We start from the raw sequence: 17,105 nt of genomic DNA, 5'->3' as shown, positions 1-17,105 counted from the left end.
TATTCATAGAGCATGTGTTGTACCCATACTGTGATTATAAGAGGCTATATTAACACGGAACAATTGTAACTTGTTCTGTGATTATCAGGGTCAGCATGACAAAGGGGCCATTTTAACCATGCTTCCTGTTGTTTTTCCAGTTTGTAATTCTGGAACATTCCTGCCCTACATCTCTAAGCCACCAGAGGCGCAGGGGTGTTAGTGGGAATTTGGTTCGGGTTTCACATGCCCATGTGAACTGCTTTTCACATAAAGAATACTCTGGTTTCTCTTCAGATCGAATAAATCTTTCGCTTTTTACTACAGATTTCCGTAGAGAGAAACAACCATGAGTTTCATATATATATATATGACACATAATAACTTCAATAAGTCGTGCAAGTGTCTGTCCGTTGCCTATTGTGGTGTCTGTCTGCATAGCGAGTAAGGCTCTAGCGCAGACTAAAAATAAGTTTAAAGATCCTATGTTAAGCATTGGCAATTCAAATTAAAAGAGCGGTAACATCGGAGTCTCGGAAGTTACTCCGCCAGCTCTAACGAAGGACAGTCTTTCCAAAGGGCCAATTTCCCTTTGGGTACCAGGGTGTTTATTTAACTGGTCTTATAATTTAATGCACGATTCTATGTCAAATCTCACACCGATAACTACGAGTGAGAAGGGTACATTAGACCAGCACTCAGATAGACAACCATACATTGCTAAATCCCAGTGAGGCAATGTCTCCATTTTTACAGAGACTGAGAGACTCTAACCACTATTTAATCGTTTCCAAAATGACGCGATCCGCCATTGGTAAATGCGTCTGTGTCAAAAGATACATTGGGGTCACTAGACTCTATGTATGGAAACAATGACGATCACTGTTAAGAGAAGCTGCAGAGTATATCTGTAAAGCTTCTGCTAACGCCGGTTACTTCGATTCTCACTTTTCATCGTCGCTAGTTTAAGCGCGACAAGGCCAGAGCTTGTTGGTCCTAAATTTGATATTCAGCTATTACCGCATCCAGTATCAAAATGGAAATACTTGTGCCGGCGTTTAATCCCTTTAGACTTCACTTTTTTCAAGGCGGTGGTACAAAACAGTCACGCCTTGTAACGACAAGACGCTACAGTCAGCAAGCCAGTGGCTTGATGACCTCTTAGGCCATCTCCATTTTCCAATTGTGGAAGCGCGTCTTTACACATTACATTGGCGGGGTTTCCAGACATCAACTCATGGATGTCTCTGCTGTTTACAGATTAAAGGACAAGACTGCCTCTGTCGAACGGTTTGGCAGGTTGCCATTTAGTCTCTGCTGGTTTCAGCTGTTTTTATATCCAGGCAGTAGTACACCAACAGAGTCAGGGTTACTTATTCCCCTCTGTTTGGGGTAACAAAACCAGACAGCTCCGTCGCAGTCTCAATCAGCAAGTCACTTAATGCAGTTTGAAAATGGATTTTCTGCGGTTAGTATTTGCATATTGGAGCCACAAAATTGCATAATTGCACTTGATCTTCACAATGCGTATTTACCCATATCGGTGTGGTCATTACGGGTTCTAGCGTTTGCAAAACGCCACAACCAAAACGCCACAACCATTAACCATTTCAGGTCTACCATTTGGCTTCTTGTCAACGCCTCGGGTATTTATCAAAGTGATGTTGGTGAGGATAGCTCATCTCAGAGCCCTGCCAGTGACAATCGTTCCATACTTAGACGATCTGCTCATAAGAACTCTGTCTCAACAGAGTTCCTCTAACTTGCGCTACTAATATATACTGCGGTGGCAGGTCAAGTTCAAAAACAATCGCATCTAATTCCGTCTGAACGACTTCAATTCCTAGGCATGATTATAAATACGGTAAATCAAAGACATTTACCTACTACACCAGCAAGAACAAATGTACATCTAGTAATTAGTGCAAAAGCCACGCACACTAGTGGTACATTGGTGTATTCGCCTGTTACAAATAATGATGTGTTTTCAAAGCGCTTTAGTTCGCCGGCCTTCACTCGCTTTTCCCTCAGGGGGGCGAATAGTATATACTCTGGACGAGAGTCTCAGAGGTTGAGGAGTTGTAGTTAAAAGTTCTAAAACGGATTACGACAGATTGCTGTCTATAAATGTCCTGGAACTCCGTGCAATTTACAATGCACTACAGGCTTCGCTTTCAGTCTGGACAAGTGTCAGACAACGCAACGGGAGTTGCATACACAACAACAGTGAAGACCAAGAAGCCGCATGGCAATGCGGCAGGTAGCTCGAATCCTCAATTGCCCAGAACACCATTAGGTGATGTTGTCGACGGGGTTCATTCTGGTAGTGGACATCTGTTAGACAGATGATCTCACCCGTCGGGATTTATATCCTAAAAACTGGGCATTAAATCCAGAGGTGTTTCATATGTGAATCCACAGGTGGAGTTACTCTCAGGTATACATGATGGCATCTCGCCACAATTACAAACGCTCAGTATGTGTACAGAACGACAGTCAACAAGGGCAGTGGCGGTGGAGGGTATCACATTCGTGTGGTCATTCAGCCTCGTGTATCTGGCTCCACAATTTTCAGCTGCTCTTTCCGTTGCTAACACGGATCATAAGACAGTTACGTCACAGTCATACTGGTGATATCTCATGGGTTTCGAAGAGCTTGCGTCTCGAATCTCCAAAGAATACTTGCACACGATCTTGGCCCGCTCATAATACGTCCAACCTGTTACAACAGGGACCGTTCTTTTACCCCTAGTTACCTAGGTACCGCGGCTGCGGTTGACGGGGTGGGGGTTCAGACCACCCTCTTAAGAGAAGAAATAGGGCGTTACAGTATCGGTTATACGAACCATGTTACGAGCTAGGAAGCCGCTTACAGCAGCTCATTATTACAAAATTTTGGTGTGCCTATAGGTGGTGAAGCTCGGAAGTTCCGACATCATCTTTCAAGTTACCCGTATTCTGTTGTTTTACAGACGGGCTGGGATGGAGAACTGCGTTTATCTGCACTGAGGGTACAGGTATCTGTGGGGTCAAGTTATTTTCAAATACCTTTGACTCTATTGCGTCGGTACATACCTTTCTACAAGGTGTGTAATCAAAGTGCACCCTCCATTTATCCCATCTACAGCGCCAGGCGACAAGTGGGCATTAAGTTTCTCACTTGGAAAACATTTTTCTTCTAGCCTTGGCTTCGCCAAGGGTTTTGTTTTCATATTTGGGTGCCTTGTATTCCAAGACACCGTATTTGAGTTTTCTCATGACAAAGCAGAAATTCGGACCAATTCCGATTTCTTATTCTTCACATCAATACACCAATAGGGGTTCCTGTGTTGACAGCACATTCTAGAATTCTGAATGTGGTACACGCATTACGCGTCTATATGTACCGAACGTCTACAGTACGTAATACGGATACGTTGCTTGTTCTCTATAATGCTGCCAACTGGGGTTAGCCAGTTTTCTCAGCAGACATTATCCAGTTGGATAACAATGACTACAAGTCAGGCTTACTTTAAGGCTAAGTTACAGTCGCCTACGTAAGTAATAGCACATCCCACAGGTTCTGTGGGAATGTCAAGACCAGCTGGTCGTGGAGCGTCTACGACGCGGCTACATAGCATTCAGTGCACACGTTTGTGCGCGTTTACACGTTATAAGACAGTTGCGGCATCAGCATCTAGCTTTGGCTGCCTACTGTTACAAGTGTCAAACAGCTCTCCCGCCCACGAGGGAAGCTTTGGTACGTCCCAAGAGTACTCCAGTGACCCCTAGTGGATGAAAAAGAAAATAGGATTTTGGTACTTACCAGGTAAATCCTTTTCTTTGAATCCATAGGGGGCACTGGACGCCCACCCAGAGCAGTTTTACCTGGGTTGTTTTAAGCTCAGAGGAGCTTAGGGTAACACGGTTTACCTGGTTTGTATTAAGCTCAGAGGAGCTTATGGTAACACATTTTCACCGATTGGTTCAAACTATAAAGGTCTATCGGTTATGCTGTCAACTGTTTAGTTGACATTAACGTTATGGGTCAACTTTGTTGTTGTCCGTTATGTTATAGGAATTCTCCATTGTCAACCTCTCTATAGTAGTTCGCTCAGTAAAAACACTGGGTTCGTACACTGAGGTACTCTGGGATATGGAGGGGTGGAGAGTTCTAAATTTAAATATTCAGTGCCTTTGTTCTGCTACGCCGTCCATATCCCAAGAGTACTCCAGTGCCCCCTATGGATTCAAAGAAAAGGATTTACCTGGTAAGTACCAAAATCCTATTTTTACCTCAGGTTCCATCACTCACATTTACATCATTTGAAGTACATTCCATCAGGGTTTACTCTCCTTTCTCTTACGTCCTAGAGGATGCTGGGGACTCCATAAGGACCATGGGGTATAGACGGGCTCTGCAGGAGGCATGGGCACTATAAAGAACTTTAGAATGGGTGTGCACTGGCTCCTCCCTCTATGCCCCTCCTCCAGACCTCAGTTAGATCCTGTGCCCAGAGGAGACTGGGTGCATTGCAGGGGAGCTCTCCTGAGTTTCTCTGTAAAAATAATTTTGTTAGGTTTTTTATTTTCAGGGAACACTGCTGGCAACAGGCTCCCTGCATCGTGAGACTGAGGGGAGAGAAGCAGACCTACTTAACTGATAGGCTCTGCTTCTTAGGCTACTGGACACCATTAGCTCCAGAGGGTCGGAACGCAGGTCTCACCCTCGCTGTTCGTCCCGGAGCCGTGCCGCCGTCGTCCTCACAGAGCCGGAAGATAGAAGCCGGGTGAGTAGCAGAAGAAAGAAGACTTCAAAGGCGGCAGAAGACTTCGGTTCTTCAGTGAGGTAACGCGCAGCCATTGCTCCCACACACACACACACACACACACACACAACAGCGGGCACTGTAAGGGTGCAGGGCGCAGGGGGGGTGCCCTGTGCAGCAATTATTAACCTTCTAGGGACACTGGCAAAGATATATACTGCGGAGGCAGTATATGGCAAAAACCCCCACCAGTATAAAGATTTGAGCGGGATCGAAGCCCGCCGGTGAGGGGGCGGAGCTTGTTCCCTCAGCACTACCCAGCGCCATTTTCTCCACAGCACGCTGCAGAGAAGCTGGCTCCCTGGACTCTCCCCTGCTGAACACATACAGAGGGCAAAAAAGAGGGGGGGGGGGCACATTTATTTGGCGCAGTGAGTATATTTATAAAAGCGCTGTACTGACTGGGATTTTATTCCAGTATCCGGTGGCGCTGGGTGTGTGCTGGCATACTCTCTCTCTCTCTCCAACGGGCCTTATTGGGGGACTGTCTCCATATATATATATATATATATATATATATATATATCCCTGAGTGTGTGGGGGTGTCGGTACGTGTGTGTCGGCATGTCACTGATACCGACACGGATTCTGACTCCAGTGTCGACTACGATGATGCGAGGTTGTGCCCAAGGGTGGCCAAAAGTATTCATTATATGATTATTGCAATAAAAGATTTTACATATCACAGATGACCCCTCTGTCCCTGACATGAGGGTATGCATGTTTAAGGAAAAGAAACCTGAGGTAACCTTTCCCCCATCTCATGAGCTGAACGCGTTATTTGAAAAGGCTTGTGAAGCTCCAGACAAGAAACTGCAGATTCCCAAGAGAATTCTTATGGCGTACCCTTTCCCTGCACAGGACAGGTTACGGTGGGAATCCTCGCCCAAGGTGGACAAGGCTTTAACGCGCTTGTCCAAAAAGGTGGCGCTACCGTCTCCAGATACTCCAGCCCTCAAGGATCCTGCTGATCGCAGACAGGAAACTACCTTAAAATCAATTTATGCACATACGGGTGCCTTGCTCAGACCGGCAATAGCGTCGGCTTGGGTTTGTAGCGCTGTAGCAGCTTGGGCAGATACCTTGTCATCTGACATTGCTACCCTAGATAGGGATAGCATTTTATTGACCTTAGGTCATATTAAAGACGCAGTCTTATATATGAGAGGCGCTTCCAGATACGTTGGGCTGTTAGGTTCAAGAGCCAACGCCATGGCGATTTCTGCTAGGCGAGCCCTGTGGACCCGTCAATGGACGGGTGATGCTGACTCAAAGAGACATATGGAAGTTTTGCCTTACAAGGGTGAGGTTTTATTTGGGGAAGATCTCGCGGACCTGGTTTCCACAGCTACCGCGGGTAAATCTACTTTTTTACCTTATGTTCCCCCACAGCATAAGAAAACACCGCAATATCAGATGCAGTCCTTTCGGTCGCATAAGTCCAAAAGAGGTCGGGGCTCTTCCTTCCTCGCCAGAGGTAAGGGTAGAGGGAAAAGAATGCCTGCTACGACTAGTTCCCAGGAGCAGAAGTCCTCCCCGGCTTCTACTAAATCCACCGCATGACGCTGGGGCTCCACTGAGGGAGTCCGCGCCGGTGGGGGCACGTCTTCGACTCTTCAGCCTGGTCTGGGTTCAGTCAGCCGTGGATCCTTGGGCGATGGAAATTGTATCCCAATGCTACAAGCTGGAATTCGAAGACGTGCCTCCTCGCTGATTTTTCAAAACGGCTTAACCAGCTTCTCCCCCAGAAAGGGAGATTGTTTTAGCGGCAATTCAAAAACTTTGTCAACAACAAGTGATTGTCAAGCTGCCCCTAGTTCAACAGGGGAAGGGGTACTATTCAACCCTGTTTGTGGTCCCGAAACCGGATGGCTCGGTCAGACCCATTCTAAATCTAAAATCCCTAAACCTGTACTTGAAAAAGTTCAAATTCAAGATGGAATCGCTTCGGGCAGTTATCTCCAGCCTGGAGGGGGGGATTTTATGGTGTCACTAGACATAAAGGATGCATACCTTCATGCCCCCATATATCCCCCTCATCAGGCATACCTGAGATTCGCTGTACAGGACTGTCATTACCAGTTTCAGACGTTGCCGTTTGGGGCTTTCCACGGCCCGAGGATTTTCACCAAGGTAATGGCGGAAATGATGGTGCTCCTGCGCAGGCAGGGAGTCACAATTATCCCGTACTTGGACGATCTCCTGATAAAAGCGAGTTCGAGAGATCAATTGTAGAAAAGCGTGTCACTCTCCCTGAGTGCTGCAGCAGCATGGCTGGATTCTAAATCTACCAAAGTCACAGTTGATTCCAACGACTCGGCTATCTTTCTTAGGCATGATTCTGGACACGGAACAAAAGAGGGTTTTTCTCCTGATGGAAAAAGCCCAGGAACTCCAGAACATGGTCAGAGACCTGTTAAAACCGAAAAAAGTGTCAGTCCATCAATGCACTCGAGTACTGGGAAAAATGGTGGCGACCTACGAGGCCATCCCCTTCGGCAGGTTTCATGCGAGGACGTTTCAGTGGGACCTTCTGGACAAGTGGTCGGGGTCCCATCTACAGATACATCAGAAAATAAGCCTGTCCCCGATGGCCAGGGTATCTCTCCTGTGGTGGCTGCAGAGTGCTCACCTTCTCGAGGGTCGCAGGTTCGGCATTCAAGACTGGGTTCTGGTGACCACGGACGCGAGCCTCCGAGGATGGGGAGCAGTCACACAAGGAAGAAATTTTCTATGGTCAAGCCAGGAGGCTTGTTTACACATCAACGTACTGGAATTGAGGGCCATATACAACGGCCTACGACAAGCGGAGAATCTTCTTCGCGACCTACCGGTTCTGATTCAATCAGACAACGTCACAGCTGTGGCTCATGTAAACCGCCAAGGCGGGACAAGGAGCAGAGTGGCAATGGCGGAAGCCACCAGGATTCTTCGCTGGGCGTAAAATCACGCAAGCGCTCTGTCAGCAGTCTTCATTCAGGGAGTGGACAACTGGGAAGCAGACTTCCTCAGCAGACACGATCTCCATCCAGGAGAGTGGGGACTTCATCAAGAAGTTTTTGCAGAGATAACAAGTCAGTGGGGACTTCCACAAATAGACATGATGGCGTCACGCCTCAACAAGAAGCTTCAGAGGTATTGTGCCAGGTCAAGGGACCCTCAGGCAGTAGCGGTGGACGCCCTGGTGACACCATGGGTGTTTCAGTCGGTCTATGTGTTCCCTCCTCTTCCGCTCATCTCAAAAATACTGAGAATAATAAGACGAAAAAGAGTGCAGACAATACTCATTGTTCCGGATTGGCCTCGAAGGGCCTGGTATTGAGATCTTCAGGAAATGCTCACAGAAGATCCGTGGCCTCTTCCTCTCAGGGAAGACCTGTTGCAGCAGGGGCCCTGCGTGTTCCAAGACTTACCGCTGTTACGTTTGACGGCATGGCGGTTGAACACCAAATCCTAGCGGGGAAAGGTATTCCGGAGGAAGTCATCCCTACTCTGATTAAGGCTAGCAAGGAGGTGACGGCGAAACATTATCACCGCATCTGGAGGAAGTGTGTATCTTGGTGTGAAGCCAAGAATGCTCCTACTGAAGATTCCATCTGGGCCGTTTTCTCCACTTTCTACAGACAGGAGTGGATATGGGCCTAAAGTTAGGCTCCATTAAGGTACAGATTTCGGCCTTATCAATTTTCTTTCAGAAGGAAATGGCTTCTCTCCCAGAAGTCCAGACTTTTGTAAAGGGAGTGCTGCACATCCAGCCCCCTTTTGTGACCCCTGTGGCACCATGGGACCTTAACGTGGTGTTACAGTTCCTAAAATCTCACCTGTTTGAGCCTCTTCAAACGGTGGATTTAAAATTTCTCACTTGGAAGGTGGTCATGTTGTTGGCCTTGGCATCTACACGGCAGGTGTCCGAATTGGCGGTTTTGTCTCATAAGAGCCCCTATCTGATTTTCCATGTGGATAGAGCAGAATTAAGGACTCGTCCTCAATTTTTGCCTAAGGTCGTTTCATCTTTTCATATGAACCAACCTATCGTGGTGCCTGTGGCTACGGGTGACTTGGAGGATTCCAAGTCCCTTGATGTAGTCAGGGCCTTAAAGATTTATGTAGCCAGGACGGCTCGGGTTAGGAAAACAGAGGCACTGTTTGTCCTGTATGCAGCCAACAAGCTTGGCGCTCCTGCTTCTAAACAGACTATTGCTCGCTGGATCTGTAACGCGATTCAGCAAGCTCATTCTACGGCTGGATTGCCGTTACCAAATTCGGTAAAGGCCCATTCCACTAGGAAGGTGGGCTCTTCTTGGGCGGCTGCCCGAGGCGTCTCGGCATTACAGCTTTGCCGAGCGGTGACTTGGTTGGGTTCAAACACTTTTGCTAAATTCTACAAGTTTGATACCTTGGCTGAGGAGGACCTCATGTTTGCTCAATCGGTGCTGCAGAGTCATCCGCACTCTCCCGCCTGGTCTGGAGCTTTGGTATAATCCCCATGGTCCTTACGGAGTCCCCAGCATCCTCTAGGACGTAAGAGAAAATAAGATTTTAAACCTACCGGTAAATCTTTGTCTCCTAGTCCGTAGAGGATGCTGGGCGCCCATCCCAGTGCGAACAAAATTCTGCAAGACTTGTATATAGTTATTGCTTACATAAGGGTTATGTTACAGTTTTGATCAGTCTCGGGCTGATGCTGTTTTGTTTCATACTGTTAACTGGTTTGTATGTTCCGAGTTGTACGGTGTGGATGGTGTGGGCTGGTATGTATCTTGCCCTTAGATTAACAAAAATCCTTTCCTCGTACTGTCCGTCTCCTCTGGGCACAGTTCTCTAACTGAGGTCTGGAGGAGGGGCATAGAGGGAGGAGCCAGTGCACACCCATCTAAAGTCTTTAGAGTGCCCATGTCTCCTGCGGAGCCCGTCTATACCCCATGGTCCTTACGGAGTCCCCAGCATCCTCTACGGACTAGGAGAAAAAGATTTACAGGTAGGTTTAAAATCTTATTTTCTCTCTGCGTGTTGCAGCTATCTATCGCCCACCTGGGCATCCCAAACATTTTCTGGAAGATTTTTCTGCCTGGTTCCCTCACTTCCTATCCTCTGACATCTCCATCATCATGGGTGATTTTCAATATTGCTATTGCTTGTCCAAAATCTGCTTCTCTCGCCTCCAAACTACTCTCTCTAACTTCCTCTCTCTGCCTCTCCCAATGGACTGACTCCTCTACTCATCGGGAGGGCCACTGCCTTGATCTAGTATTCACCAGACTATGCTCCGTTTCTGAACTCACTAACACTCCTTTCCCCCTCTCTGATCACAACCTTATCACCTGCATGCTTTCCTCCGTTAATTTAAACTCTGTGTTGCTCAAGTCCTCCAATCCTCCTCAAACACACAGAAATATTAACACAATTAATCTTCAAGAACTTTCCACCTCACTCCAAACACTGCTTTCGCCTGTTTCTTGCTTCACCTCTCCTGAGATGGCTGTATCACACCTGAACAAGACTCTAGAACTAGCCCTTGATGAAGTGGCTCCAGCTAACCAACACACTCCACGTAGGCATAGATGTCAACCATGGCACTCTAAATGAACAAGACAACTACAAAAACTTGCACGTAAACCTGAACGTCAGTGGCGTAAATCTCGTATTTCAAGTGACTTCCTCACATGTAAGACTGTCTACCACTCTTATAGAAATGCCCTGGACACTGCCAAACACATTTCCAAACTCTTATCTCTGCTCAAGCCTCTAACCCCAAACGACTCTTTAATACATTTAATTCACTTCTGAATCCTCCCTCACCTACCCCACCAGCCACTATCAAGGCACAAGATCTTGCTTCCTACTTCAAGGAGAAGATTGATAAGATCCAAGATGAAATGGTATGCTCTTCAGCAGTCAGTGACCTGCTCAGTTCTTTACCCTCTGGCACGCTCTCTTCATTTGATCCCACAAATGAAGATGAAGTATCATCACTCTTCTCATCCTGCTTCTCTACTACCTCTCCTCTTGATCCTTTACCCTCACAAATAAGTAAAGCTCTGTCTCTGGTGCTCATTCCTACCTTAACTAACATCTATAATCTCTCTCTCTCTACTGGTATTTTTCCTTCACTCTTCAAGCATCCAGTGATTACTCCCATTTTGAAAAAACAAAATTCTGACCCTAACTCTCTCTCAAACTACCGCCCTATCTCACAGCTCCCTTGTCTCTCTAAGCTACTTGAGAGACTTGCCTTCACTCGACTCACACACTTTCTTAACTCGCACAATTTATTGGACCCACTTCAGTCAGGCTTCCGTTCCCAATACTCCACAGAGACAGCACTGACTAAAGTGGCTAATGATTTGATCACTTCGAAGTCTAAAGGCCATTACTCACTACTTATTCTTCTAGATCTATCTGCTGCCTTTGACACTGTTGACCACTCTCTTCTCATACAAACACTACAATCCCTAGGTCTTAAAGACACAGCCCTTTCTTGGTTTCTATCCTACTTATCTAATCGCTCCTTCAGTGTTCGCTTCTCTGAATCTACCTCCTCTTCGCTACCTTAGGCTCAGTCTTGGGTCCTCTGCTTTTCTCTATCTATACCTCAACTCTTGGTAAACTAATCAGCTCTCTTGGATTTCAGTATCATCTGTATGCAGATGATATTCAAATCTACCTATCCTCCCCTGATTTGTTCCTATCTGTACTGGGCCGTGTCACTGAATGCCTATCTGTCATTTCATCTTGGATGACATCCCGCCACCTCAAACTTTAATATTTCAAAGACAAAGTTAATTATATTTCCACCGGCCAATAGTAGGTACCAACCTGATATCTCTATCACTGTTGAAAACTCGACAATCTACCCTACCTCACAAGCTCGCTGCCTAGGTGTCATCCTTGACTCTGATCTGTCCTTTGTTCCACACCTTCAATCTGTCTCAAAATCATGTTACATGCATCTAAAAAAACATATCCAAAATACGACCACACCTTACACAAGACACTGCTAAAACTTTAATCCATGCTCTCATTATCTCCCGCATTGATTATTGCAATAGTCTCCTAACTGGTCTTCCCAAAACGAGACTCTCACCACTATAATCCATTCTGAATGCAGCTGCGAGGGTAATCTTCCTTGCTAGACGTTCATCGTCTGAAGATCCACTCTGTCAGTCCCTCCATTGGTTACCTGTATTTTACCGTATTCAATATAAAATACTTTTAGTCACACACAAGGCCATCAACCAAACTACACCAACGTACATCACTTTGCTTATCTCAAAATATCTCCCAACCCGACCTCTTTGCTCTTCACAAGATCTGCGTCTCTCATCCACACTCATTGCTCGCTCCCCTCACGATTGCAGGATTTTCATCGGGCTGCACCCACTCTGTGGAATGCCCTACCACGTACAATAAGACTCCTCTAGTCTCCAAACATTCAAGCATTTCCTGAAAACTCGCCTCTTCAGGCAAGCGTATCAAATTCCAGAACCGCCCACATAACTTTCATAAACCTTCCTATCAAATTACATCCACTCTGCACAGTCCACACACATCCTCACGTCTTCTCATCCTTCCTCTCGACCCTGGTTCATCATTGCTGTATGACCATATCATACAGCCCACAAAGAACTTTTGCAATCTGGTGGACAACTATGCAATAGATAGCACCTATCCTTGTGTATCCATGCCCATTTTCCTATAGATTGTAAGCTTGCGACCATGACTGTTTGTTATTACCCAGTTTTGTTATATCATTGTTTTGTTATATCATTGTTATTTCCAATTGTAAAGCGCAACAGAATTTGCTGCGCTATATAAGAAACTTAATAAATAAATAACTGCCGGAACACAGTTCCAGCCCACTTTAACCCCTGGGTGGAAGGGAGCATCAGCCACCCAGTCAGTGCCGCTCCCCCAAGCCACTGCGGGGGCTATTGCTACGCCACTGATCTAGATATATTTTATACAAGTTCTAGGATTATATGCATTTATTGTAATATTGGTAGTATGTCCACACCAAGCTGTTTGTCATAGATCTTTCATTGTTATGTGATGTCCAACTTTGCTAATGTAATGAATTAATAGTTGTGAAAAAAATCCAATAAATTGTAAAATTATAGTAAACCAGAGCCATATATGTATGGCTGTTGACCTAACACTTATATTGGTAGAGTTTCTTATTTTACCCAACTTCAGTAGTTAGAGATGTCATTATAAAGCGATTGCCTCTTACTAGCAACCTGGAGAATTGGTAATCTGATCAGTGAGCAGAAGGTCTCCCTGCAGTTTTATTAGTTGTAGATCTTCTATTGAAATGTTATTACAGTATGTCCCAAGTTCTCTTTACATTGCACTTAAATTGTATAGCTCAACATATGCACAATATTTTTGTAACTACTTTATTTCTCACGAAAAGTAGCTTCTTAGTAGATCCATCATTTTATTTTATTTTTTTGTTTTAGATCTGTTACACAGCCTATGCGTGTCCCATACCCACCCCCACTAAAAGGATTACACTGAATGTTAGATTCATTGTGTACAATTATTATATTGCTGTTCATCTACAGTAAGTGTAAGGGGCCCTATACACGGGAGAGATGTGTGCTGAGCGAACCGCTCAGTACACATCTCTCCAGCCGCTCAGCACAGCGCGATGTGTGCTGAGCGTGCGGGGGGAGACGGGAGTGCGCTCATTTCACCCAGCGGGAGAAATGAGCGACGCGATAGCGATGTAGGGGGTACACACTAGTGATCTATGCTTAAAATCTAAGCAATCTAGTCAGATTGCTTAGATTTTAAGCATGGATCTCTCCGTGAGTAACCCCCTTAAGGTACTATGCAGTAGATTGTAAGTAATGTTTAATAGCTTCCATCAGTATGTGCCTCAGGAGAGCTTATCGTAAATTATACACCACACAAGCACACACATCCCTACCATGCAAGCACAAAGAACATACAAACCCCCACTGCATCTCTATACATTGAAATAAATGCATGCTTTCTGGGTGCCAGGTAAGCTATTATACAGCAATATATCTGTATATCTAATCTTCAAGTCTTATTTCTTGTCTGTTTCAGGTGTTAATACGTTCTCCACAAAGAACTCGAGCTGTAGATGCAAATGGAGAGAAAATCAATTCGCAAACTGCAATCATGCATAAATTTGTGCTTGAAATTGGGGGAAATAGCAACAATTTGAAAGGCAAGTATAATAGATATTTCTCATGGCATTCAGGCTGAATTGGCTATTTTACAAAGTGGCTTGTCTGTTAGCACTTGCTGCTTTTACTTAAATCCTATATGCTATGGTAAATTTATTTTTTCATTAAATACTTGAATTTTTCTTGTTCAGCATTTAGCAGGGATTTATCTAGACTGAGTCGGCCCTAACCAATTTGATCCCCTCGGCAAGATTTTGTCTGGAGCCCCCTAGCACCAACGCTAGTTCCACGTATGAACCAGCACCCTTCTCTGAGCGCAGCATTTATCACCCAGCAGCACAGATCACAGCCGCAGCTAGCCACACCCATCATCACTCACCTATAGCAATTTTTATACACAGCCAGAACTAGACGTTTTGGTGCCCTGTGCCAGCAAGAGCATTGGCACCCACATATTTGAAATAGACAGAGCATGCTCTTCAAAAAAGGGGCGTGGTCTTGTTGAGAAGGAGCGTGGCCACACAGTAGTACCCCCAATTCAAATTACACCGCACAGTAGTGTCCCTTACTCATTTTATGTCACACATTAGTGAATAATTTATGTATGTATAATTGTGTGTGTGATGCTCGTATATGATTAAGTGGGTGTTCTCCACTATGATAAAGATCAATAGCACTTCATCATTTTAACATTTGTGATCTTTTCATCAAAGATTTATTTATTAAGGGCAAAATATCAACATCTTAGTTTTATACTATTGACATGCGCAATAATAATCTTAACCTGTAGCCTACACTATAATAGACATATTCTGTCTTCTGTGCAGAGCTTGCACAGCACATACAATGAAGTATAATTATGCTCAAAGAAATAAAATCCTAAATATATATCAGTCATTTAATGCTACATAGGATAAAAGACAAAGGACGTGTATTTGGTCTTTTTCCGCACAATGCACATATTTAATTATCCTTAATTAATTAAAATGTCACATTGTAGTTTACTTGGAATTCATGTGAAATTTATATTTGCCTTTTACAAAGTAGTCAGACAGTAGTAATACGGAGGAAGGGCATGATTCTGGAAATATTGCGGGATGGACATGTCAGGCTTGTGAAAGGGACTGTGGGCCTGATTCAGACCTGATTGCAGCAGCAAATTTGTTAGCTAATTGGCAAAACCATGTGCACTGCTGTGGGGCAGAAATAACATTTGCTGAGAGAGTTAGATTTGGGTGGGTTATTTTGTTTCTGTGCAGGGTAAATACTGGCTGCTTTATTTTTACACTGCATTTTAGATTTCAGTTTAAACACAACCCACCCATATCTAACTCTCTCTGCACATGTTATATCTGCCACCCTGCAGTGCACATGGTTTTGCCCATTAGCTACAAATTTGCTGCTGTGATCGTGTCTGAATTAAGCCCTGTATGTGATGTTGGAAGGATAGGGCAGAGTCAAGGGTGAGACCTGGTTATGTTTTGCTAAAAAGTAACTTTTCTTCTTCAGGGCACAAAGTCTCCACAGAGAATACCTTGGGGTGTAGGTGGTTGGAGAGGACTGGGCACCAAACAGTTAAAGCTTTTGAGCTCCCAGGATGGCACTGATCCCTCCTTCCCTATACCCCGCCCCCAGCTAAGGCTAGCCAGTTTTACTTTGGTGACGGTTGGAGCCGAATGCGCCATTTAACTGTGGGGCTGCTTTTTTATTTTATGATTTCTTTTAATTTCTCTTACGTCCTAGAGGATGCTGGGGACTCCGTAAGGACCATGGGGTATAGACGGGCTCCGCAGGAGGCATGGGCACTATAAAGAAACTTTAGAATGGGTGTGCTCTGGCTCCTCCCTCTATGCCCCTCCTCCAGACCTCAGTTAGTTCCTGTGCCCAGAGGAGACTGGGTGCATTACAGGGAGCTCTCCTGAGTTTCTCTGAAAAAATAATTTTGTTAGGTTTTTTATTTTCAGGGAGCACTGCTGGCAGCAGGCTCCCTGCATCGTGGGCCTGAGGAGAGAGAAACAGACCTACTTAAGTGATAGGCTCTGCTTCTTAGGCTACTGGACACCACTAGCTCCAGAGGGAGTCGGAACGCAGGTCTCCCCTCGCTGTTCGTCCCAGAGCCGCGCCGCCGTCCTCCTCACAGATCCGGAAGAAAGAAGCCGGGTAAGTATACGAAGAAAGAATACTTCAAAGGCGGCAGAAGACTTCAGATCTTCTCTGAGGTAACGCTGCACGTCATTGCTCCCACACACAACACACACTGCAGGCACGGATGGGTGCAGGGCGCAGGGGGTGCGCCCTGGGCAGCAATATTACACCTCTAGGACTGGCTAGTACATATATAGGCTGCGGAGGCAGTATATATTAAAATCCCCCGCCAGTATTACAAAATTGAGCGGGACCGAAGCCCGCCGCTGGGGGGGGGGGGGGGCGGAGCTTGATCCCACAGCACTAACCAGCGCCATTTTCTCCACAGAGCACTGCAGAGAAGCTGGCTCCCCAGACTCTCCCCTGCTGAACACGGTGACACAGGGCAGAAAAGAGGGGGGGGGGGGGGGGGGCATTTGTAAAGCGCAGTGAGTGTATTATATACAGATAATTATATATAAAAGCGCTATTTATCTGGGACTTTTGTTTCCAGTGTGAGTTGGCGCTGGGTGTGCGCTGGCATACTCTCTCTCTGTCTCTCCAAAGGGCCTTATTGGGGAACTGTCTCCATATAAATATATCCCTGTGTGTGTGGGGGTGTCGGTACGAGTGTGTCGGCATGTCTGAAGCAGAAGGCTCATCTAAGGAGGAGGTGGAGCAGATGATTGTGGTGTCTCCGTCGGCAACGCTGACACCTGATTGGTTGGACATGTGGAATGTTTTAAATGCAAATGTGACTTTATTACATAAAAGGATGGACAAAGCAGAGTCCAGGGAAAAAGCAGGGAGTCAATCCATGGCTTTAGCTGTGTCACAGGGCCCTTCAGGGTCCCAAAAACGTCCTCTATCCCAAATAGCAGACACTGATACCGACACGGATTCTGACTCCAGCGTCGACTACGATGATGCAAGGTTACACCCAAGGGTGGCCAAAAGTATTCATTATATGATTATTGCAGTAAAAGATGTTTTGCATATCTCAGATGACCCCTCTGTCCCTGACACGAGGGTGCAC

The 17,105-nt window shown here is 45.7% G+C and overlaps 1 protein-coding gene and 1 non-coding gene across 2 annotated transcripts in view; both read left to right on the top strand.

The window, feature by feature from the left end:
• The window catches only part of NUP210 (nucleoporin 210), a 390,084-nt gene that overhangs the window by 337,501 nt on the left and 35,478 nt on the right, over positions 1-17,105 (top strand). The window contains exon 34 of the mRNA XM_063940607.1: positions 13,863-13,986. Coding sequence (XP_063796677.1) covers positions 13,863-13,986 — 124 coding nt within the window. The remainder of the gene's footprint in view (positions 1-13,862; positions 13,987-17,105) is intronic.
• Positions 257-374, top strand: LOC134959525 (U5 spliceosomal RNA). The gene has a single exon (XR_010187551.1). It is a non-coding gene; the product is annotated as a U5 spliceosomal RNA (small nuclear RNA).

This window comes from Pseudophryne corroboree, chromosome 9 (assembly GCF_028390025.1).
Source record: "Pseudophryne corroboree isolate aPseCor3 chromosome 9, aPseCor3.hap2, whole genome shotgun sequence".
NCBI lineage: Eukaryota > Metazoa > Chordata > Amphibia > Anura > Myobatrachidae > Pseudophryne > Pseudophryne corroboree.
The sequence above is the reverse complement of the archived record's forward strand: the minus strand, read 5'-3'. Positions and strand labels throughout refer to the sequence as shown.